General features: G+C 40.3%; 1 protein-coding gene across 1 annotated transcript in view; it reads right to left on the bottom strand.

The window, feature by feature from the left end:
* Positions 1-25976, bottom strand: part of EFCAB2 (EF-hand calcium binding domain 2) — an 84713-nt gene that overhangs the window by 7724 nt on the left and 51013 nt on the right. The window contains exon 3 of the mRNA XM_011981180.1: positions 20571-20643. Coding sequence (XP_011836570.1) covers positions 20571-20643 — 73 coding nt within the window. The remainder of the gene's footprint in view (positions 1-20570; positions 20644-25976) is intronic.

Below are 25976 nucleotides of genomic sequence, written 5' to 3'. Positions count from 1 at the left end.
TATAATTCCATCTCCATCATGGAAGAACTCACAAATGACACATAATATATGCCTCATATCGCTTCCCCGGGTTCCCTCATGACTTTCACAAACCCTCAGGGATGTGAAGATTATGGTGCAATCTCCGCAGATCTTTCTCGCCTAATAGATCTTTGTGGAACCAAAATTACATGAAAATAAGTTAAAACAAAACAGCCAACTAGTCAGAATAGCGGACAAGTCATAAATGTTCTTTGTTATTGTTGTTTTTAAAGAGGGACAATGAATAAACAGGCCTTGTGGTTAGAAAATAAGAAGAAAAATGGTTATGACCATCTTCAACTTGGGCAGAAATTGTAACATCTTTCTATGACCCAACACTGTCCTCTAGAGGCCATATCCAATTTGTTCTTGAGCACAAAAACATGTATAAGCAATGGCATTAGAAACAATATAATTACATAATAATTCCAAGTACAGCATTCATGGAATGTTTAATATAGACACCATTTTATATTATAAAAGGATGTTTATATTTGAATAACCTTTTGATTTTAGAATAGCTTTAGATATACAGAAAAGTTCCAAATACAATACAGAGTTCCCATATACCTGTCATTCAGTTTCCTCTATTTTTTTTCCAGTCTTATTGAGGTATGATGGACAAATAAAAATTCCATATATTTAAGGTGTACCACATGACATTTTGACATACATATACCTTGTGAAATGATTACCACACAGGCTTATTAACATATCCATGGACTCACTAGTTACCTTTTTTGTATGTATGGGGAGAACACTTGAGATCTACTCTCTTAGTAAATTTCAAGAATAGAATAATTATTAACCATAGTCACCACGCTGTACATCAGAAATTGTTTTTCTTATCACTGAAAGCTTGTACCCTTTGACCAACATTTTCCCATCTCCCCTACCCTCACGTCTGGTTAACTACCCATCTATTCTGTTTCCATGAGTTTGACTTTTGAAAACGTAACAGAGATCATGCAGTATTTGTCTTTCTGTGTCTACCTTATTTCACTTAGCATAATGTCCTCCAAGTTCATCCGTGTTGTTGCAAATAGCAGGACCTCCTTTTTTTAAGGCTGAATAATATTCCATTACATATGTACATATACACACACCTTTTGTTTATCCACTCATTTGTCTATAGATATGTTGTTTCCATATCTTAGTTACTGTGAATAATGCTGCAATAAACATAGCAATACAGCTAGCTCTTAAGAGATTCTGATTTTATTTCTTTTGGGATTTATACCCAGAAGTGGGATTGTTGGATGATATGGTAATTCTATTTTTAGTTTCTTGAGAAACCACCATAGTGTTTTCCATAGTGTCTGTGCCAATTTACATTCCCACCGACAGGTTCCTTTCTGTCCACACCCTCATCAACACTTTTGTCTTTTTGATAGTAGCCATTATAATAGGTGTGACGTGATATCTCATTGTGGTTTTGGTTTGCATTTCCTTGATGAACAATGATGTTCATATACCTGTCGGACATTTGTATGTCTCCTTTGAAAAAATGTCAGGTCCTTTTTTTCCATTTTTTTTTAATTAGGTCATTTTTGTTTTTGCAACTGAGTTGTCTGAGTTCCTTATATGTATTGGAATATTAACCCCTTATCAAATGTATGGTTTGCAATATTTTCTCCCATTCCATAGGTTGCCTTTACATTTTGCTGCTTGTTTCTTTTGCATGCAGGAACTTTTTAGTTTGACGTAGTCCCACTTGTTTATTTTTGCTTTTGTTGCCTGTGCTTTTGGTATCATATTCAAAAAATCATTGCCCAGACCAATGTCAAAGAGTATTTTCCCTATGTTTTGTTCTAGTTTTATGGCTCCAAGTCTCACATTTAAATCTTTAATCCAGTTTGAGTTCATTTTTTGTGTATGGTGTGAGATAAGGATTCAATATCATTCATCTCCATGTTAATAACAGTTTTCCTATCACCATTTACTGAAGACACTATCCTTTCCCTATGGTGTATTCTTGGCACTCTTGCTGAGAATTAGCTGACCATTTATGCATGGCTTCCTTTATAAGCTTCCTATTCTGTTCCAATAGTCTATATGACTGTTTTTATGCCAGTACCACACTGTTTTGATTACTATTGCTTTGTAATATAATTTGTAATTTCATTTGTGATATAATTCATCTATCATTAACTCTTACATTATTATGGCACACTTGTCATAACTAATGAATCAATATTAATATATTATTAGTCACTAAACTCCAAACTTTTTTGGATTCCATTAGTTTTTCTAAAATGCATTTTTCAAATATGGTATATTCCAATGTCATAAAAAAGAACAAGAAGTATAGGGTAGATGTTTAATCATGCTGATACCTTGATCTTAAACTTTCAGCCTTGAGAACTGTGAGACAATACATTTCTATTGTTTAAGCCACTCTGTGTGGTGCACTATCAAAGCAGCTCTGACAAACATTATAACTAACATATATTCTAAATATATATGACATATTTTTATCCAAAGACTTTGAATCACTATCATCAAGCAGAAGTCTGATCAAGTTTGAATCACTATCATCAAGCAGAGCAGATACTCAGAATTCAGAACTGTATTTCACAACTGTAATCCCAGCACTTCGGGAGGCCAAGGTGGGTAGATCTTCTGAGGTCAGGAGTTTGAGACCATCCTGGCCAACATGGCGAAATCCCATCTCTACTAAAAACACAAAAATTAGCTGGGCATGGTGGTGTGCACCTGTGGTCCCAGCTACTCGGGAGGCTGAGGCAGGAGGATCTCTTGAACCCAGGAGATGCAGGGTGCAGTGAGCCGAGATCACACCACTCCACTTCAGAGATCACACCACTCCACTTCAGAGCAAGATTCTGTCTCAAAAAAAAAAAAAAAAAAACAAACTATCTCACAGAGTTGATGCAGAAATGCAGAAAAAATGGTGCAATCTAAACCTATTTTCTCCAGGAGAAAACTCAATTATACTGAAATGAATTCAAGAAAGATTCCGTACATTATATCAGACAGGTATGAAAAGACTACAAAGTCATTGCATTTCTTCATTTAATCAAAGTCGTGTTGGGAAAATTCACTTGACTTCTTTCTGTATTGGTTAGAATCTTTTTTAAAAAATAGATGTTCTACAGGACTAGGTATGAAAAGTAAATACATAGATAAATAATTTAAAAAGACATTACCTTTCTTATAGAGAAAAATCACAATATATTCCCCATGTTAAACCAATAATACTTAAGAATGTTATTAAAATTCATCCTCTAGCTTCAGCATGCTCATGTCTAATACAGGGGGAACAGTAACCTACAGGATGGTTGTGAAGGTTCCATGAGATACAAAGGTGCTTTGTGAACTGTGAGAGTAGATGATGATGACAATGATGACAATGTTCCATGAAATATGAAGGTGCTTTGTGAACTGTGAGAGTCGATGATGATGACGATGACGACGATGATGTTCCATGAGATATGAAGGTGCTCTGTGAACTGTGAGAATCGATGATGATGATGATGATGACGATGATGATGATGATGATGATTTCTACCAGCAGTGTATACATTTCTGGTTCTATGACATGCAATGACACTTTTTCCTAAAAGACTCAATCACCGGTGCTGAAATTTCAGGCACATCCTCACTGACCCACCATGTAGACCCACCTGTTTATACAGAAGTTTGCCTCTGTCACCTATCCGTAAAATGCCACACGGAATGTGGCAATTCAATAAGATAATGTATGGAATTGCTAGGCACATTTAATACCTTCTCCCTCACCCCTTGTTGCCTCACCCCATGTCTAGAGGACAGGGTATGTGGGTTAGCAGTGATGCCTCCACCTCTGCTGTTTCCCCACATGGCCTCTTTGGACTGAAAAAAAGGCGAGAGTAACAAATACCCACCAAACTTCACATCCCTCCCTTCGAAAGACAGAAGAAACTCACAAAACAAGTACATCCTGTTACTGCAAACATGAATGAGACAAAGTAAGTTAAATCTAGTTTGTTTCTTCTAAGAGAAGGGCCAATGTGGAGTGGTGATTTAAAAGTAACCCAGGCAGCATTTATGCATGTAAAGGAAAAATGTCTTCGCCGGAAGACCCCTCGAGTGTAGCCTGCTAAAAGTACCGTTTGCAGGGAATTCATCTTCATAGTGTGCCAGCAGATGCTCACCTGGAAAACCAAGGCCCTGATACGCCTGGCTTCTCCTCCTCCAAAGAATTAAGGTGGAGTAGGTGACCTGAAGAAAATATACTGCCTTCATTGCCACACAAAGGGGCCCAAATTCTGGAGGCTCACACAGTGCCTTCGGGCACGCCACAGTCTCTCTGCTTCCTCTTCCCCAATGTGCAGCCATCTCAGTAAATACGGTGTGACTTTTTAATACTATGAACATTTATCTCAGCCTCAAAGCATGTGGCAAATACTGTGCTTCTCACTCTACTTTGGTCTAAATCAATTTTCTTAATCCATTTGGGATTTGAGGAAATACAGGCACAGAGAGGTTAAGTGCCTATCTGAGGGCGTCAGAGTCAGTCAGGTGTTTTGATGGGATCACAGCCTGGAGTTCTTCCATTTCCATCGATAAATCATCAGGCCATCTCTTTTCTCATAAGAGCATTAATTTATTTTAATGCTGAACCCACTGAATAGGCACAATAAAACACACCATGAAAATTCATTTCTCCCCAGTGACATAACAATCAGTCAATAAACTGAACTATTTCATGCTTCACAAAAAACAAGATAATGTCAGTAGTTAAGATGGTTTATAAAGCATCTACATTTCAACTAGTTCTAGGTCACCAAATGAGATATACATGCGAATTTTTTAAAACTATTTGTAGTGAAAAATATAAAAACCACGAGATAGTTCACATTAGGCTCTAAATAGTATATATACAAATTTTGACATAATTATGTTTCAAAACCAAAACACAAACACAATTTAGAAAATACTTCTCTACCTTGGATAGAATAAAATCACAAAAATTTGGCATTTACCAAAAATGTTGTCTTTACAAAGAAAAAAATTTAAAGCCACTTACTTTGGAAAAATTATTTATTCTAAAGATTCCAGAGGCTGTTGTGCAACCATAAGACTACACGTGCCTTCTGGGTTATAAATTCCTTTCCTATTTCAGTGCAAGTGTTAAAAATAGATGGATCATCAGAGATTCTAAGAATCAACAGGTGGCTAAATCCGGTACTTAGTAAGGTCCCTTCCAACTGAGAGTTTCTCCAATTTGAAGAGATGGGGGAAAGGTTGCATCAGTGCCTGTCAGGCCATTAATTTCCCTGTTTGAATCCTCTGAGGGTGGGGCTTCAGGGGCGCCAGCTACACTCATTGTTTCATCCTCTCCAGCTCCAGTTTCTCTACCGAAGTGTGAGTGCCGCTCCCCATGCCAAGTAGGGTTTTCTTGTATTTGAGAGAGGCAGCAGGTGTTGGAACAGTCACCTCACTAACGTACTCTTCAACCCCACTCAGACCAAAAACAATGATGGAAAGCTGTGTTGCAATATGATTGGAGGAAAAGTTTTATTCTGGGTTGCAATTAATTTAAGCAAAGGAGCAGTGGTTAACACAATAAATATCTGAATACAGTGATGAAAAAAAGTGAGCCTCCTTTCCCTAATAAGAAAATCCCCTAAAGGAGTTTTGGTCAAGTTAAATATATAAACTTTACTACGTCCACAGATATATTTAAGATCACATATGTAACAACGTTAATTTAAAAATATCGCTTTTTATTTTTACATTGCAAAAACCAACTTCATTGAGACTTTCAACATGCATCTTCAATAGTGTCTTCGTGACCACGAGACAACTTTTTGAACGATACAATGCAGTTTTCTTTTCTTCTTGTTCTTGTTACAGAGCTAATAATAATAATACGTGTTCTTTGTGGAACAGTGAAAACCACAGAAGAGCACAAAGAATACAAATCACTCTGGGATTTGATCCTGTCATCTACAGATCCCTTCCGTATAGACAGTGCTGGAGAGCTGTGTTGTAGTTTTATATTCATTAATACAATGCTATATCCACATATTATATTTGTATATGTATTATATATAATGTGTATATATATATTTTAGCAAGAAATAGAATTCTAGCCTCTTTTTATTTTTTTACTTAACACACTGTGAACATCTTATCAAGCCATTAGTCTTTTTTTTTAATTAATAAACTTGAGATTGTTAAGAGTAGTTTTAGGTTCACAGCAAAATTGAGTAGAATGTCCAGACAGTTCCCACATACCACACCCCCTCCCCTGGGTTGCTCTCCCCATCCCCAGCCTCCCCTACAATCAGCATCCCCACCAGAGTGGTATATATGTTAAAAATTAATGAAGCTGGCCAGGGCAGTAGCTCAGGTCTGTAATCCCAGCACTTTGGGAGGCCGAGGTGGTCAAATTACCTGAGGCCAGGAGTTTGAGACCAGCCTGGCCAACATGGTGAAACCACATCTCTACTAAAATCACAAAAATTAGCTGGGTGTGGTTGTGATGCCTGTAATCCCAGGTACTCGGGAGACTGAGACAGGAGAAACACTTGAACCTGGGAGGCAGAGGTTGCAGTGAACCAAGATCACGCCACTACACTCCAGCCTGGGCAACAGAGACTCTGTCTCAAAAAATATGAAAAATAAATAAAACTACATTGATACCTCTTTATTAACCAAAGTTCATAGTTTACATTAGGCTTCATTCTTTGTATTAGGCTGTTTCTTGTATTGCTAGAAACACTTGAGACTGGGTAATTTATAAAGAAAAGAGGTTTAGTTGGCTCACAGTTGTGCAGGCTGTACAGGAAGCATGGTGCTGGCATCTGCTTGGTTTCTTGGGAGGCCTCAGGAAGCTTCCAGTCATGGTGGAAGGTGAAGGGACAACAGGCACATCACAAGGCCAGAACAGGAGCAAGAGAGAGAGTGCGGAGGGAGGAGCCACGCAGTTTTAAATGACCAGAGCTTGTGTGAACTCAGAGCTTGTATGAAGTCATTTATCACCAAGGGGATGACCCAAGCCATGCATGAGGGATCTTCGCCCGTGATTCAAACAGCTCCCACCTCCCACCAGGTCCCATCTCTGACACTGAGGATTACATTTTAACATGAGATTTGGGCAGGGGCAAATATTCAAACCATATCGCTCTCGGTGTTGTACATTCAATGGGTTTGGACAAATGCATAACAAGTCTCCACCATGATGGTATCACACAAAGGAGTTTCACTGCCCTCAAACTCCTCTGAGGCCAGGTGTGGGGGCTCATGCTTGTAATCCCAGCGCTTTGGGAGGCCAACGTGGGAGGCTCACTTGAGGCCAGGAGTTTGAGATCAGCTTGGGCAACATGGCGAAAGCCCATCTCTACAAAAATTTAAAAAATTAGCTGGGCATGGCATGTGCCTATAACCCCAGCTGCTTGGGAAGCTGAGGTGGGAGAACTGGCACTCCTGCCTAGGTGACAGAGTGAGACCCTGTCTCAAAAAAGAAATAAAAAAGATTTCTTCAATGTATTTTAATGGCTTGATGACTCATTTTAGTGCTGAATAATATTCCATTGTCTGGATGTACCACAGTTGATTTATCCATTCACCTACTAAAGGACATCTGATTGCTTCCAAGTTTTGCCAATTATGAATGAAGCTGCTGTAAGCATCCATGTGCAGGTGTTTGTGTGGCCCTAACTTTCAATTCCTTTGCATAAGTAAAAGGAGAGGGACTGCTGGGTCACGTGGTAAGTCCTCACCAGTGGGGGAGGGGAGCTCCTGCTGCTCCACTTTCTTGTCAGCATTTGTTGTTGTCAGTGCTTTGGATTTTATCCACTCTCATAGGCGTGTGGCGGCATCAGTCTTTTACAACATACTTGTAGTGACTACACAGCATTCCAATCCAGACAGACCAAGGTTTGTTCAACCATTTTTGTGTTAATGGACACTCAGGTTGTCTCCAGTTGTTGTTACAAACAACAGTGTGACTAACACCTTTGAAGTAAAATCTTTGTGTTTGTTCCCAATAACAGTATCTCCTCCAGAAACTGATCAAAGAGCTTGTACATTTTTTTTAGCTTGTTGATAAGTATTGCTAAAATGCCCTCCAGGAAGGGAGTATGAATACCACCATTTTTTACTGCTATTAGCAATGTGTAAAAGTGTCAATGCCAGGAACCTACCACTTTTAGAAACTCTTTGACAATTTCAATATCCAAGGTTCATTATTTCTAAGTTCTGCCTTCCATAAAGCACAGGCGCAGACACAATTCAGACAAGTTCCTTGCCGTGTTATAGCAACGATGTCCTTTCCTCCAGATTCCAATACCTCATCCCTCATTTACGTCTGTGAGCTCAACACAATTGGCTTTACCATCCATATTTCTACCAACATTCTGTTCTTGTCTACTTAGATAATCTCTAAGAAGATTTAGGCTCTCTCTACAGATCTCTTCTCTAAGCTCTCACCAGAATCACCATGAGTGCTCTGTTCACAGCAATCCAGGCTTTTCTAGCACACACCTCAGTCTTCCAGCCTCTACCCATTAGCCAGTTCCAAAGCCACTTCCACATTTTCAGGTATTTGTTAGAGCAACAATCCCACAAAGATCAATTTCAGTCTTAGTCCAGTTGTGCTGCTATGATGACGTACCTTAGACTGGATAAATGTATAAACAGCATACATGTATTGCAGTTATGGAGGCTGGGAAGTCCCAGATCAGGGTACCAGCAGACTTGGTGTCTGGTGAAGGCCTGGTCTCTGCTTCCAAGATGGGGCCTTGAATGCTGTGGCCTCCAGAGGGCATGAGCACTGTGTCCTAATGTGGTGGAAGGGACGCGAGGGCAAAAAGGGGCCTAGCTCATTCTCTCCAGCCCTTTTATAGCATTGCTCATCCTGTTCATGATGGATCTACCCTCTTGACTTAACTGCCCCCGAAGGCTCCACCTCTTAATACTATCTCATTGGGGGTGGTTAAGCTCCAACATATGAATTTTGGAGGGGCTCATACATTCTACCCACAGCATAATAGAAACATGGCAATTAAGTTTTACTGAATAAAAGAGATAAATAAAAGCATTTAGGAAAAAATTACCCAAATGTACAAAGGGCTCCAAGCTGTTGGATATGACCCAGGGAAAGGATGACTATAAAGTACTCCAATCTAACTTCTTACTACCATCAGACTGGCTTGTCTAAAGTACAATCGCATTCAATAAAAACAAGTATGAATTAAAATAAAATAAAATGCAAATCTCGTCATGTTATTCTCATTTAAAACCCTTCAGTAACCCATGACTGCCACGGCTTGCTTCACAAGGCCCTCTGACATCTGAAAAGGCCTATACTTTATCCAAATAATGTTTATCATGTGGTATCCATGATATTAAAAATTGTTAGCAACCTTTACCAATAGATGAATGGATATGTAATATGGAATATTCATTTAATGGAATATTATGTTTCTATTTATTAATATGGTTATTGCCATATAATTAAATATTAGGAAGCAATTACACTCCTGTTAGAGCAGAACATTGGCATGGAAAATATTAATGATATTACTATGGGGGTCCCTCTGTATCCATGGTGGATTGGTTCCCAGACTTCTCATGGATACCAAAATCTGCAAATGCTTAACTTCCTTATATAAAATGGCACACTATTTGCATATAACCTATGCACATCCTTCTGTATACTTTATTGGTTTATTTTTTATTTTTTTGCCCAGGCTGGAGTACAGTGGTGCCATGATAGCTCACTACAGCCTTAAACTCCTGGGCAAAAGTGATTCTCCGGTCTCAGCTTCCCAAGTAGCTGGGACTATAGGCACCAAGCTCGGCTAATTTTTTAAAATTTTTTTGTAGAGACAGGGTCTCACAATGTTGCCCAGGCTGGTCCCAAACTCCTGGCCTCAAGCAATCCTCCAGCCTCAGCCTCCCGAGTAGCTGAAACTATTGGGGTGCACCACCATGCCCAGCCCACCTTAACCATTTTTAAGTGTACAGTACAGCAGTGATAACTACATGTACATTGTTGTGTAACAGATCTCCAGAACGTTTTCATCTTGCAAAACTGAAACTCTATACTCATTGAACAGCAGCTCCCCTTTTCCCCCTCCGCCATTCCCTGGCCACTACGGCTCTACTTTCTGTTTCTAGGAGTTGGGTTATTTTTGGATACCTCCCAAGTGGAATCATGCAGTATTTGTGTATTAATATTTATAACTACAGGTGACCCTCAAACATGGGTTTGAAATCCATGGGTCCAGTTCTCCATGGATTGTCTTCTGTCTCTGCTACCCTGGGACAGCAAGACTGAACCCCTCATCTCCTTGTCCTCCTCAGCCTACTCAGTGTGAAGACAATGAGGACGAGAGCTTTATGAAGATCCACTTCCACTTGTTGGGTAGTAAATATATTTTCTCTTCCTTATGATTTTCTTAATAGTATTTTCTTTACTCTGGCTTACTTTGTTGTAAGAATTCAGTAAAGAATACATATAACATACAAAATTTTTGTTAACTGATCGTGTATGTTATTGATATGGCTTCCAGCCAATGGTAGTCTATTGGTTTAAGTTTCGGGGGAGGCAAAATTACACTTGGATTTTCAACTGCAGGGGGGTCGGTGCCTTAAACCCCCATGTTGTTTAAGGGTCAACTGTAGCTTGCTTTGCTTAGCATAATACCTTAGGTTTCATCCATGTTATACTGTAACAGGATTTCTTTCTTAAAATGTTGGTTTCTAAAAACTAGATAACAGAAGGGAAAAATCATTTTGATTTAATACTGAGTGAAAAAGGTAAAACATTCTGGTTGTGTCTGAGTGACGTACAGAAGAGAGATCATTCCCTTCCTTTTTTTTCTTGAGCAATTTAATCAGCATGCATTTTTATAATGAAAACTTTGCAATAACATGGAGATATGATTTGTGATATAATTAGGTGGAAAAAAGCAAGATTCAGAATTTTACCTACTGAATTGTACTATAAGATTATAGTGGCCGGGCACGGTGGCTCACGCCTATAATCCCAGCACTTTGGGAGGCCAAGGCAGGCGGATCACGGGATCAGGAGATCGAGACCATCCTGGTTAACATGGTGAAACCCAGTCTCTACTAAAAATACAAAAAATTAGCTGGGCATGGTGGCGGGCGCCTGTAGTCCCAGCTACTGGGGAGGCTGAGGCAGGAGAATGGCGTGAACCCAGGAGGCGGAGCTTGCAGTGACCCAGATCACACCACTGCACTCCAGCCTGGGCAACAGAGTGAGACTCCGTCTCAAAAAAAAAAAAAAAAAAAAAAGATTATAGTTCTGCCAGGCGTGGTGGCTCACATGCTTATACCTGGTAATTCCTGCACTTTGGGAGGCTGAGGTGGGAGGATCACTTGAGGCCAAGAGCTCAAGACCAGCCTGGGCAACACTTCAAGGCCCTGGGTCTCTACGAAAAAAAAAAAACTAGCTGGGAGTGGTGGCATATACCTGTAGTCCCAGCTATTTGGGAGGCTGAGATGGGAGGCTCACTCGAGTCCAGGAGTTCAAGACTGCAGGGAGCTCGTGCCAAACTACTCCAGCCTGGGTAACAGAGTGACACCCAGTCTCTAAAAAAAAAAGAATGCAATAGCAACAAAAAATTACAGTCCAGTTAAAAACCTACACAGAAAAATAATATGTAAGGAAGTATACCAAAATATTAACAATGATTATACTAAGGTGATGGCATTGTTGGAAAGGAAATTCCTATTTATTTAATTTTTTTTGTAATCTGGATATTACCTATACAATAAGAAATCTGGAATAAAACCGTATTTATTAGTCTATTGCCGTGATTGTTTCTGTTCTATATAAAAACACATTTTATTTCTCTAATAAAGAAAAAACCACTTTTGCAGATTTCCCTGAGTCCTGTTTTCCTGCTACTGATCATGGTTTTAGCATCATTTAATGTCTTTCTACCAATTACAAATAAGCAATACTCTCAGTATACACTTTTTACAAAATATTATCCTCACTCCCCCAAATTTACCTAATTCTACTCAAAAGTAATGGCTGGATAGTAGCCATTACTAACTAATCTGCAAAGTACCATCAGCTCTATAATTAAATTCCAGCCTCTAACATAAACAAAAATTAGAGCAGATTGATTCCATTCTCCCACATCTCCCAAAGGCAGGATGTGTAGGAAAAATAACAGATAAAACATTTCATATCACCAACTACGTCAAAATAAGAACATAATTACTCCCACCCTGTCTCATTCTCTGAGAAACCTGATACAGTCAAATTCCAAACGATGTGAAGTCCCAGAGCTCTTCCAGAACCTCAATGCTAGAGTCCAGGTACAGGCTGATAGAAATTCCCACTTCACCAGGGTGTAGATTATGTGGATCTTGTTCTACTAACTCAAAAGCCAATTCTGAAGTTTCAAAGAAAAAACAATCCAAGGATACTTACCCAATTAAGAATAACGACAGATGGAGATTTGGGACGTCTGGGGCTTGTGGTGTGCCTGGGGTAGTAGGATATCTTCCCTCCAAGATGCAAAGTGTAGCAAATGACTCAGCAGTGTCATTACATTATTTTAACAGTTACTAGGGAGTATCTGCCACACTTTGACATCACAGTCGTCTCAACAGTATAAATGTAACATTAAACCACTGATCACAGACATAAAAAAAAAACTCTAACATTTATTCATGGGTTTCCTCTCTTAGTGAAATGAGTAGGGACTGAATACCATCTCAAATATTTAAAAATGCATGTATTGGGTCAGGCGTGGTCATGTTGGCGGGTGCCTGTAATCCCCGCTACTCGGGTGGCTGAGGCAAGAGAATCACTTGAACCCGGGAGGTGAAGGTTGCAGTGAGCAGAGATCATGCCACCGCACTCCAGCCTGGGCAACAGAGTGAGATTCTGTCTGAAAAGTAAGTAAATAAATGCCACTGCAGTCATTCATGGAGAAATGACAAGGCTTGGACTAAGGTAATGGATGTGAAAATGATGAGAAAGAGTTAGATTTATAATGTAAAGGTATAGATGGCAGAAATGTTTTGATGTATTATAATACTGGATTTTTTCAGAAGTCCAATTTCAATTTATTTTCACTGGTGAGCTTAATCCAGTTGCATTTATCATAATTTTTTTTTTTTGAGACAGTCTTGCTCTGTCACCCAGGCTGGAGTGCAGTGGCGCAATCTCGGCTCACCGCAAGCTCCACCTCCCGGGTTCACACCACTCTCCTGCCTCAGCCTCCTGAGTAGCTGGGACTACAGGCACCCACCATTGCGCCCGGCTAATTTTTTGTATTTTTAGTAGAGACAGGGTTTCACCATGTTAGCCAGGATGGTCTCGATCTCCTGACCTCATGATCCTCCCGCCTCGGCCTCCCAAAGTGCTGGGATTACAGGCGTGAGCCACTACGCCTGGCCTATTATGACTATAAGTACCATTATCTTGTGTTTTCTAGATACCTGATTATTCTATGCTTCTTTTCTGTCTTTTTGGACTGACTGAATGCCCTCTAATTCTTTCATCCTCTATATCAGTTTGGAAGTTATGCATTCAATTTCTACTCTTTTGAAGTCACCCTTAATATTTAAACACGCATACTTAAGTCACTCCAATGCTTGTATTACATCTTATATGCTATAATTATCAGTGTTTTAGTTCCAACATTTAGTAACGCTCTCTTTCTAAAGATTATTACAATATTTCATTTAGATTTATATTATTAATGCTTTTCTCGGGAGTGCTGTTGCTATTTTCTGATTAATCCAATGTCAATGAAATTTCTGGGTTAAGGAGGCAAACTGTATATCTGCATCTAACTTTACTCTCTCTCAAACCTTATTAAAATTGCAGTAAAGAAATATTTGTTAAAACAATCATATACCTACTTAGGAAGAATAGGAAAAGACATAATGGAAATAAAATTTTGCAAGCTGCGAAACAGATGGATGAGTGGCAAAAATCTAGTAGATCTAGAAAACTGAACCCAAGACAGTAGTGAGTAAAGAATCCTCAAAAACAACTGGTTACTTCTGGAAATGAGGGTGAGGGAGCAGGAACTAAAATTAGGGGAACTAGGGTAAAATATGTTTGAAAAGCTATAAATCTCCTCTCAGTTTTCCCCACTGCGTGTCTGCCTCCCTCCATCCCCACAGGATTTTAGAGATCTACCTTTTAAAGAGTGTAAACAGAAGGTGTCTGAACTGGCAGCTAGATGCTTTTGCCTCCCAAGTAGAAGATTGAAGACTCTATTCCTAAGAATCAAGCCTGTGTGAGAGAAAAATCCCCAAAACTCTGATGCTGGCGATTCCCAGATTACCCAGTGATAAAGTTTAAAGTTGACAAGTTCCATGCATATGTTTGTTATGAACTGACAGCCAAGGTTTATCAGACAAGGAGAAAAGCTACTAACAAAAACAAAGACCAGAACAGACACAGACACCAACTTGGAGAAAACAGATTACGCAAAGAGAAGAAAACTTCAAATAAACTACCACTATTATCTTCAGAGATCTGAAACAAGAACAGGATGCTATTTAGAAAAGAATATTCAAAGAACAAAACCAAGCTACTGGAAATTTAAAACACAACAGAAATGAGAAACTCAATAAAAATACTGGAAGAGAAAGTTCAAGAAATCTACCGGAGAGAACAAAGAGACAGAGATGGAAAATAAGTTAAAAATAAGAATATTAGGCTGGGTGCAGTGGCTCACACTTGTAATCCCAGCACTTTGGGAGGCCAAGGCGTGCGGCTCACTTGAGGTCAGGCGTTCAAGACCAGCCTGGACAACATGGTGAAACACCATCTCTACTGAAAATACAAAAATTAGCCAGGCATGGTGGCATGCACCTGTAATCCCAGCATTTGGGAGGCCAAGGCAGGCAGATCACTTGAGGTCAGGTGTTCGAGACCAGCCTGGCCAACATGGTAAAAACTCTGTCTCTACTAAAAATACAAAAAAAAAAAAAAAAGAATATTAGAGACTAGTCCAGAAATACAAAAATGAATAAAAGGAGTTCCAAAAGAGAGAAAAAAAGAAAACAAAATAATTGCAAGAAATTTTCCTGAAACCAAAAGATACAGATCACTAGTTTGAAAAGGCCCACCAGGTACCTAACACATTAGATATGTGTTCACACCAAGGTAAATCATTGTGAAATTTCAAACTCTGGGGGGGAAAACTGTCCAGGGTTTCAGGAAAAAAAAAATTTAATGGTTAGATACAAAGGATTGGGAACCGGAATGGATTTGTACAATCTCAATAGCATTACCAGGAACATGAAGAAGAGGAGTGCCTTCAGAACTCTTACTGAAGACCTGAAAAATCCAAATCCATTTAATGAAGAAAAATCCATTGAATGTAGAATTCTATATCCAGCCAAACATTAGCATAATCAATTTCAAACATACAAATCTCAAAAATTTTACCTCCAAGGCACTCTTTTCCAAGAAGCTATCAAAGAATGTGTTAAAATGCTAGAGGAACTAGAAAGAGGAAAACTTGGGATAGAAAGAAGTCCAACCCAGAAGGCAAACAGTGACTGCCAGGATTATCACAAAGATCCCAGAATGATGGCTGTGCACAGATGTCGAGGTCAACCATCACATGTAAAGGGACAGTTTTGTTAAGGACTATCATTACCATGGTCTCCCTGCCATGGTATCCTCTTTTTATCCAAGAACAGAATTCCAGGGTAAGCCTGGCCCAGTTCTTATCTATCACTGACCTATCTTTACCATGTGCTGGTCACGTTTCTGCTCACTCTTGCCCCACTCCTTGCATCTGATGAGGACCTTCATTTCATTCCAAGTAGTTTTATGCTTTGATCTAATCCTGAAAGCCAGGGGTAGGCACTAATGAGTTTAGAAATAAAATAGACAGAGCAGCCAACTCCTTTTGGCCATATTCTACCGGACACTGAACACCTGGTTCGCATTACAGCTCTTCCAGATGACAACTATGGCAGCCATGAAAATTCCATTTTCTTCCTTTTTAAAAAAAAAAAAAGTTGAGATCTGGGCCAGGCATGGTGGCTCACGTCTGTAATCCCAGCACTTTGGGAGGCCAAGGTCGGTGGATCACTTGAGGTCAGGAATTCGAGACCAGCATGGCCAACATGGTGAAATCCCACCTCTACTAAAAATACGAAAATTAGCCGGGCATGGTGGTGGCAGGTGCCTATAATCCCAGCTACTCGGGAGGCTGAGGCAGGAGAATCACTTGAAGCCAGGAGGCGGAGGTTGCAGCGAGCCGAGATCGTGCCACTGAACTCCAGCCTAGCAACAGAGCGAGACTCCATCTGAAAAAAAGAAAGAGTTGAGATCTGGCTCTGTCACTCAGGCTGGAGAGCAGTGAGCCACGATTGTGCCTCATTCCTACACTCAAGCAATCCTCTCGCCTCAGCCTCCCAATGAAATGAACCTCTTAAATCTACAATTGCAGGAAATGTAGTTGAATGATGATCCTAGCCATCATATTTGAGCCAAGGCCATCCTTCCGATGGGCTGCTCCAGGCAATAATGAAGTGTTACATCCCAGCATAATCTGGCTGAGGGAGAGGTGGGCCTAATAAGGAAAGAAAAAGACTATACACTAAAATAGCAAAAGGAATTAGGTAGGAATTGGCTCCTGAAGTAGGAGCTAGGGGAATACCCCTGGGATTGGATGAGAGTGCTTGACCAAGAGGCCTGGAATATAAAACTGGATAAGCAAGAATTCATCAACTTCAGGCACTTTCTCAGAATACAGACTTAACACTCTGGCAAGGACCCTAGGAGATGGGGCTAACTTGCTGCTATGGTGACACCTGGAACAGGTGAGTGACACCAAACCCTGAGTGAAGTGGCAAACTGCGCTGGCAGAAGTGGGAGGGCAGAATGGGTACATAATGAGTCAGAAGACTCACCGGAGGATTCTGTTCCACGGGAGGGCGCAGACGCACTGCTCACCAAGGGCATCAGGCTGGTGAGAAAGGCACTGGTGTCACTAAGTCTGTGATGGTGTCTTCTGCAGGCCAGGGTTGACTAGATTAGGTAATTGTAGACCTGGGTTTGTTAAATCCATGGAATGATTTGCTAGCCAGCTCTTCCATACCCAGGTAACAGAGGCCAAGCAGAGTTGTTTGAGCACAGAAGTTAAGAGGCCTCATATTATGAGCAGACAGATTGAAGAGGGAGTCAAGGGGAAAGGTGGAGATGGTTAATAGAACATAGCATGCTTAGGACCAAAACAGATGGGCAGCCAACAGAGGTGCTGCCTAACATCTACAACCAAAAAAGGGCAAGGATGGGGAAGTGGAGGCTGCAGATGGTCACCCCAATAAAAAGTCATAATCCATGCTTAGTTCCTAAGCCTGAGTCAATAATCTGACCAACACAGGTCTTACTTTTAAATCATCTTTTAGTTCTTCTTTGTAATTAGTTTAAGTTCTCCATAATTCCACTTAGGTTGGACCTTCAAAAGACATAGACCTCTAAATAACCTTTCCATTTTGTATGAAAATGCCATTATCTCCTTCCAGCTCCCATACCCTGAAGACCCTAGAAGGCTCTAACTTAATATTAAAAGAAGGATTATTTGGTAGCCTACATGACAGTAAGATTTTTCACTAATCCTTCTCACAGTTGCCCGTTTTTGTGATATTCCAAAAGGCAGAAAGGATTTACAGGAAGTTGCTATTTATACAATATGAACTGTATGGATCAAAGTTAAATGATTTTTAAAATGATCTATTTCAAGAGAAACACCAGATTTGAAATTGATCTTCAGGAAGCAAAGGGCTGAAAGTTAAAAAAAATTGAAGAGAAAAGAATGTGTCTACACTAAAGTTCAAGTACATGACAACCAGAGAATTTTACACAGGTTTCAACTTTTTATAGAACAATTTGTTTGTTTGTTTGTTTGTTTGAGACAGAGTCTTGCTCTGTCACCTAGGCTGGAGTGTAGTGGTACGATCTCGGCTCATTGCAACCTCTGCCTCCTGGGTTCAAGTGATCCTCCTCCCTCAGCCTCCCAAGTAGCTGGGATTACAAGTGTGCACCACCACACCCAGCTAATTTTTCTATTTTTAGTAGAGACAGGATTTCACCATGTTGGCCAGGCTGGTCTCAAACTCCTGACCTCAAGTGATCCACCTGCTTCGGCCTCCCAAAGTGCTGGGATTACAGGCGTGAGCTATTGCCCCCAACCTTATAGAACAATTTTAAAGCATATACAAACATACATTTAAATAGTTTGATCTCTGAAACTATTACAGAACATTTAGCAATATGACATTTACCCCTAGATGTTGACTTTATGGAGCTTTGATTTTCTAAATGTGTTTATATGTATTCACTATTAAATATATTTAAATATGTACAAATACATACTTGTATTCATCAAATTTGTGCTTTTTTATGTGCTTTTTTCCCACTCATTTATTTAGAAAAGTTCTTTAAAAGGTAGTTATACCCAAAGCTGTTTATCAGTATAATTTAATTAGAGTAAATTGTGTTGGTATACAAATACAGAAAAATATTTACAGAGCTTAATAGCTCAGTGGCCACTATTGGTAAATAAGTATTCTAAATATCTGTAATTCTCAAAGGTTGTGTCACGTCCCTAAAAAACGGTAAAAATAAAATAAAACTTTAGGACCTAAGCACCCACTGTGGCTAATTGCCCAAACCAGTGGAGATATTATCCTAGAGAGCCACCTGCAGTGCAAGCAAACTCAAGTATGTGCTACATGCCCACCAAGTAACAGTTGATTCCTCGGTTATTAAATTTAATCCTCATAAAAACACTTTCATATTATTACACTCCTTTTGCAGATGTGAAACCAAGCTTTGAAGGATTAAGTGGCTCATGGAAGGCCACATGGCTCTAAGTTGTAACTGTGGAGTTTGAACTCAGATCTTCTAGTATTAGATGTGGTATTTGGTCTACTTTGGCACAGAAGCCCATAGATCAGGAGTTGGCAAACTTTTTCTGCAAATGCCAGATGGTAAATATCTTGAGCTTTCCAAGCCGTAGGTTCTTTGTTGCAACTACTGAACTCTGCCCGTGTAGTCAGTAGTTCTATATCAACCATAGATAATATACAAATAAATGAGTTTAGCTGTGTTTCAGTGAAACTTTATTTATATGCACATGTGGTGGGCAGGATTTGGCCAGGGGCCATGATTTGCTAACTCCTGATAGCGATTAAAACATACAAACAAACCATAAAGGGACTAGACTCTAGAGATCCTCCTTTTCTGACCTTCGGAGGTATTTTTCATTATTGCTCCACTTACTATCCTGAGCATGTGATGATGATGATTTCGCTGTAAATTCATCCTCTAGTTCTTATCTCTTCCACGGTGCCAGCTTGCTTCTCCCTAACACTAGTTCCAGCTTTGTACAGATACACTTTAAGGCAGCAATCAGTATCTTTTTTTAATGTGAGTACCAATTCAGGAAAAACAAGCTTTTTCTCTTACTCTTGGTAAAAACAGCTTTATTGAACCCCAAAAGGTAGAAACAATGTGTTCTTACAACTTAGATTCCTTACCGAACATTTCCAAATGCTTAAAAACATTGCTACTGCTTTTTGGTCACCAAGGTGGTAATATATGTGCAGCAGAGTCATCTTTCTAATCTTCCATTCCTTAACTTTATATGATGCTTTAGGATTCAAAACATGTATTCTTGTACCTTCTTTCATTTATCTTTGAAGCAAACTTTGAACTAGTTATTATTATGGAGAAACTGATACTCAACAGGGGTTAAGTGACTCACTACGGTCACAATTCCTTCTCTCCAACTTAATATTGAACAAGCAGGTACTGTGCTAGGTGCAAAATAAACAGATAAAATTCCACTTCCTTCCCTGTCTCTCTTATCCCCTTTGCCATCCCCAGACTTCACCCAAATCTTCGTGCCTAGATAAGCAATTCTGAAAAGATTCTTCTCCTGGCCAGGTAGCTTGTTCCCCCTTAAAGTCTCTGTTGTTGAACCAAATGCTGCATTTGAAACGAGATCAGAGACCTTTCTGGAAAGTCAAACGGAGCATGAAGCGCTGCCATCTCGGCTGCTCATCCACTGCCTTATGCGATCCTTCTCTTCACGGACTCATCTCCACTATTACGCATGACTCGTTTTTAAAATTCTTAGACTCTCTGGTCAACGTAAAGTTCATTCTTAATATTTTATTCAGTTTACCATTTGTTCTAAACGTTAGTTTTATTTCCCCAAATAAATAAAAACTCCTTACTGCCTCTGCCAATAGCCTTTCTGCATACGGTCAGCCCCGTGCATCTACTGACCTGTCTTCAGCTGATTTTACAGGGAGGATCATTTCCACAGTGGGTTCTTTATTTGATCAGTTGTGTTACTTGTTGATAGTCATTTCTTCAAGATCTGCTCTTAACTCTTTCAGATTTTATTGGTTGGCTAATATGAATAGTTACCCTAGTATTTCCACTGAGCACATTCAGTAGTTCAGGGCATTTTTTTTTAGTTTCAGGTAAGGATTGTTTTTAATTACAAGGAGTAGCTGTCACACAGTGAGCCGGTTGAATGAAACTTTTTCACCCTACTCACCTCTGCAATCAGATCATGCAGCTCTCCTTCAGTAGGGCAGCATCCTAATGACCTGATAATTGTTCCAATCTCTCTGGGGAAAAAAAAAAAGTTTTCAATGGTTTTAGAAAATAAACTCTGAAAAGGCTATGTTTCTCCAAATTATCTCAGAGCATATTTTGTAACATAGGAAACCAAATCACTCCAATATTGTCTCATGATTATAAAAGATATTTTCTGGGGAAAGAAAAAGGAAGCTAAGTGAACCAAAGAAATATGAAAGAAATGGCTTCATTGACTGGCAAACACCTTGCCTGAGCCAATATAAAAAAGTTCTAGAAAGAAAAAGAAACGCTGGCCATGTACTGACTGACTTTAAGTGTTACTTAACTCTTTTGAGCCTCAGTTTCCACACCTGTAAAATGGGGATGATAATGTCTACCGCAGAGTTTTGCAGTGAAGTTGACATTAGTATCAGAGTGTTAAAAGCATGGCCTCTAGCACCAAACCACTAGGGTTCAAATCCCAGCTCTGTGACTTACTGGATTGGAGAAGTCACCTACCTAATCAATGTGCACATAAGCCTACCTGGTAGGTAAAACACAGTGACTTCCTTCAAACACTAAGAACCAGGATGGGGGACACACTAAGGGTTAAATAAGAAGAGCTATCATAAAACAAAGCACATCTCCTGGCAGAGCAGCTACTCAATAAATATTAGTTATTCACCTCTCCCTGCCCCCATCATAATGTAGTTCAATTCCACAAATAACCTAAGAAAAGTATAGATGCTATTCAGTACTCTCTGAATATTAAGACAGGGGATGTGTAATTGATTACGAAATACTTCCATTCAAAAGTATTAAAATTAAAGTTGTAATGTTTGAAAGTTTATTTAATTTCACAAGTATTCACTTAACTAGAATAGTTAATTTCTTTACCATTCTGGATAATTTTAGCAGTATTATATTTACTCCCTAGTTTACAAAGAAAACATTTTAAATAAGAATTTTAAATTTCTTCACTGAAAGAGGTTGCAGAATGAGTATCAACTTGAAAGTAAAATCTAAAAAAAAAAAAAAAAAGTAAAATCTAAAGTCAGTAACTATGGAATATAGGATTCTTTTCACTTACTGATCTTTCTTCTTAATAAATGAAGGGCCAACAAAACATGTACTATCCTCACGTCAAGTATATTTCCTTGTTTCCCCTGTTTTCTTGTTTTTTTTTCTTTCATATAGCAAAGGTATTATTATTATTATTATTACTATTATTATTATTATTATTAGAAAGGGTCTCACTTTCGTTGCCCATGCTAGAGTGCAGTGATGCAATCTCGGCTCACTGCAGCCTTGACTTCTCAAAACTCAGGTGATCCTCCCACCACAGCCTCCCAAGTAGCTGGGGCTACAGATGTGTGCCACCGCGCCCGGCTAATCGCACACTCTCACACCTACTGCAGGCAAGAGTTTCGAAGCAGGGCAACACAAATCTCACATTCTCACACTGATTGGAGCTAAATAAGTTGGTCTCAGGGAGGTAGAGAGTAGAATGGTGGTTACCAGAGGCTGGGAAGGGAAGAGGAAAAGGAGGACAAAGAGAAATTGGGTTAATAAGAACAAAAATATAGTTAGATAGAAGAAGTAAGTTCTAGTATTTGATAGTACAGTAGGAAAATTACAGTTAACAATAATTTATTCTATTTCCAAAACAGCAAGAAGAGAAGAATTATAATGTTCCCAACACAAAGATAAACATTTGAGGTGATGGATACCCCAATTACCCTGACTTGACCATTACACATTGTATGCAGTTATCAAAATAGCACATGGACCTCATACATATGTACAACCATGGTATCTCGATTTTTTAATTACCAAAAAACAAAAAAGATTTTTGAAGGGGACAAGATGGGGGAAAAGACAAATTCTAGGCCCGCGCTAGACCAAACAGCAGCCACCAACTACATCTAGCGATTACGCATTTGAAATGTGATGACTACAAATGGACATGTGTTGCCAGTGTAAGATACACACTGACTTCAAAAGGTTAGTATGAAAAAGAAAATGCAAAATAGCTCATTAATAGTTTTTAATATTGGTTACATGTTGAAATAACATTTTAGACACATTGGGTTAGATAAGATACGTTGTTAAAATTAATTTTAGTTGTGTTAAATTATTAGGTTCGTGTGAAATTGTGGGTTTGCCATTAAAAGGGCAAAAACTGCAATTACTTTTGCACCAACCTACAAGTTTAGCCTAAAGCTGACTCCTTACATGTTTTAAGCTTGACCTAGAGGTTTCTGCATATATAGTGAACTGCAGCCTAACTGGACGTTGTAACAGACATAACCTACTCACGCCCCAGTCACAGCGTTTCGGCCAATCACAGCCAACGCTTCAAACCTTGTTCAGAAGAGGCCAACTTCGAGCTGTAACTAGGCCAGCTGCTTCCGCACCTCGCTTCCATTTCCCGCACGTCACTTTCCCTTTTCTTGGAGAGGTGAACTGATTCTCAGATGATTCTTTGCTCAATTAAATTCCGTTAAATTCCATTCGTCTAAAGTTTTTCTTTCAACAACCTGTTTCTTTTTTACTTAAAAAAATGTGGCTAACAGAAAATGGAAAGTGATATACTATGCAAACTCTTTCTGCACAGGGCTTTTCTAGGGAAGAGCTTCCATCAGGAGTCAGACTGTGAGAAGAGAGCAGAGAAGGGGAAAGTGAGAATTACACTGTGCTGCGTCAGCTACAGAAGCCTCCTTGTTCCTCTCTGAGACACTCCCAGCTACTCAGGAGGCTGAGGCAGGAGAATCACCTGAACCCAGGAGGCGGAGGTTGCAGTGAGCCGAGATGGCGCCACTGCACCCCAGCCTGGGCGACAGAGTGAGAGTCTTTCTCAAAAAAAAAAAAGTATTAAGCAAATGTAAGGTGTGGAAATTTGTGTCACAATCTCATCTACGGTACTTGAGTAACCTGAGTATAAAATGTCTACCTTGGGTACAGTATTGACAGGATACACGAAGAGCTGGTAACATTCACTGGAGGGTGGAGAATGCCTTGGAGAGAGCAGGTGGCAGGGGCAAAGGCTGGAGGAAGTCCTTTCACCATCTACCTTTTGAATCGTTTGTATTACAAACAAATGAATACATACATTTTAAATTAAGTACCTTAGTCCCAGCTACTAGGGAGGCTGGGGCAGGAGGACAGCTGGAGGCCACGGGTTCAAGGCTGCAGTGAGCTATTACACACCTGTAAATGGCTACTGCACTCCAGCCTGGGCAGCACAGCAAGACCCTGTCTCTAAAAACATTTTTAAATAAAACAACTTAGAACTTCATAAAATGAATATTCTGGCTGGATGATAAAAGGCTATAATTGTCTTAAACACGTAAGAGAAGCACAGTCTGACCCAGGGATAGGCAGCGAGGGGCAAGAAGAGCAAATGAACCTAAGACAGAGGTGGAAGGAGTCGTCAGACTTCATGAGGGAGCGGAAGGTCAGAAGAGTTAAGAATTTCTTATCAGTTGGTAATGAGTTACCAATATCAAGGACTGCATCAATCACTGAGCTCAGAAAACAGAAGGAGAAACAGGTCAGGCGCAGTGGCTCACATCTACAATCCCAGCACTCTGGGAGGCTGAGGGTGGGAGGATCACTTGAGGCCAGGATTTTGAGACCAGCCTGGGCAACAGAGCTAGACCGCCATGTCTACAAAACATTTTCAAAAGCAGTTGAGTGTGGTGGCATGTGCCTGTAGTCCCAGCTACTCAGCAGACAGAGATGGGAGGATCGGTTGAGCCGAGGAGTTCAAGGCTGCAGTGCACTATGATCCTGCAATTGTACTCCAGCCCGGGTGACAGTGTGAGATCTGTCTCTAAAAGAAATACCAATACATGTGCAAAATAAATAAAAATAAAATTTTTAAAAGGAAGTAAACAAGTTTGGGTGGAGGGAGATGAAGAGTTCAATCTGGCACGTGCTGAATTTCCAACATGCTTGTTCTTGCTGGGTATGCCATGAAAACCCTGGCCATCTCTCAGGGTTACGTCGCAGTGAGCAGCCTCGAGAGATGACGCCATGTCTCCCTCCAGGCCAAAGAGCAGGCTTGCTTCCTGCTTGCTATAAAAGCAGTAGATATCCCCTGTTCTGTTCCCTGAAATTCTCTGTTCTGAAAGCTCTGTTCCCTTTTTGTAATGCCAACCATTGCCTGTGCAGGCATCCAGCTGGGCCCATCACCAGGAAAAGGTGAGGGCAGGAGAAACTGTCACCCACAAGCTGATGCTCATGTTGCCTGCTGTGCCAAGAGGAATGAAGTCCTTTGTCACTGACCCAAGAGTCTCAAGTCTTGTGCCAACATCCATGGAACAGTAACAAGCTAACTTACTAGCTTACAAGTGGGGTAAAATCAAACCACAGACTTAATACTCCTAAGAGTGTGAAGTGCAGGAGAAGGATCAGGCTGGAGACGTGGATCTGGTCATGAAGGCACAGGAGCAGAACTCCTCTAAGTAGAATGTATTGGCTAGGAGAGACAAGGAAGAGGTCTGAGGAGTACCCACATTCGAGGAATGATCCAAGAAAGAGGAGCCTGCACGAGAGACGGAGCAGAGGAGCCGGAGAGGGAAGTGAACATCCGGGAGAGGGCCGTGGCACGGAGGCTAAGGAAAAAGAAAATGGAAAGTCATCCTTGGCTTTCCAATGCTGCTGAGAGGTCAAGGGAGGTAAATTCTGAGAAATATCCACTGGAGTTAGTAAAAAAGGAGATCAGCTATGATTTGACAAGGGCAGTCTCTGTTGAAGGTGGAGGAGAAATTAGATTGCAGTGGGTCAAGAAGTGAAGGGGAGAAGTCAGGTGTGGTGGCAGGTGCCTGCAGTCCCAGCTACTCAGGAGGCTGAGGTGCGAGGATTGCTCGAGCCCGGGGGAAGTGGGGGCGAAGGTTGCAGTGAGCAGAGATCACGATGTGAACAGCCAGTGCGCTCGGCACTCCAGCCTGGGCAACATACACAGACCCCCACATCATAAAACAAACAAACAAAAATCCCAAAAACAAACAGAAGTAAAGGGGAGGGAAGGGGTGTCTGGAGAGGAACATGGTGTTAAAGAGGATGTTTTTTCTTTTTTGATACTGAAAACCGGAAAGATGCAAGCATATTTCAATGCTACTGGGAATGAGCCCTTGCAAAGAAGGCTGACGAGGGCCTTGTTCATCAGGTGGGTGGGCTTCAGGCTGACGAGGGCCTTGTTCACCGGGTGGGTGGGCTTCAGGCTGATGAGGGCGTTGTTCACCGGGTGGGTGGGCTTCAGGAGAGGGTGAGAAGGCCTGGGCCACTTAGTGCTCAGTGTTCTTGCAGCCACCCCTATCCTAGGTCCTGCCACCTGCACGTTGCTACATGTAAGAGAACAGCAATTTCTTCCCTATCA

This window comes from Mandrillus leucophaeus, unplaced genomic scaffold (assembly GCF_000951045.1).
Source record: "Mandrillus leucophaeus isolate KB7577 unplaced genomic scaffold, Mleu.le_1.0 Scaffold220, whole genome shotgun sequence".
Taxonomy (NCBI): domain Eukaryota; kingdom Metazoa; phylum Chordata; class Mammalia; order Primates; family Cercopithecidae; genus Mandrillus; species Mandrillus leucophaeus.
The sequence above is the reverse complement of the archived record's forward strand: the minus strand, read 5'-3'. Positions and strand labels throughout refer to the sequence as shown.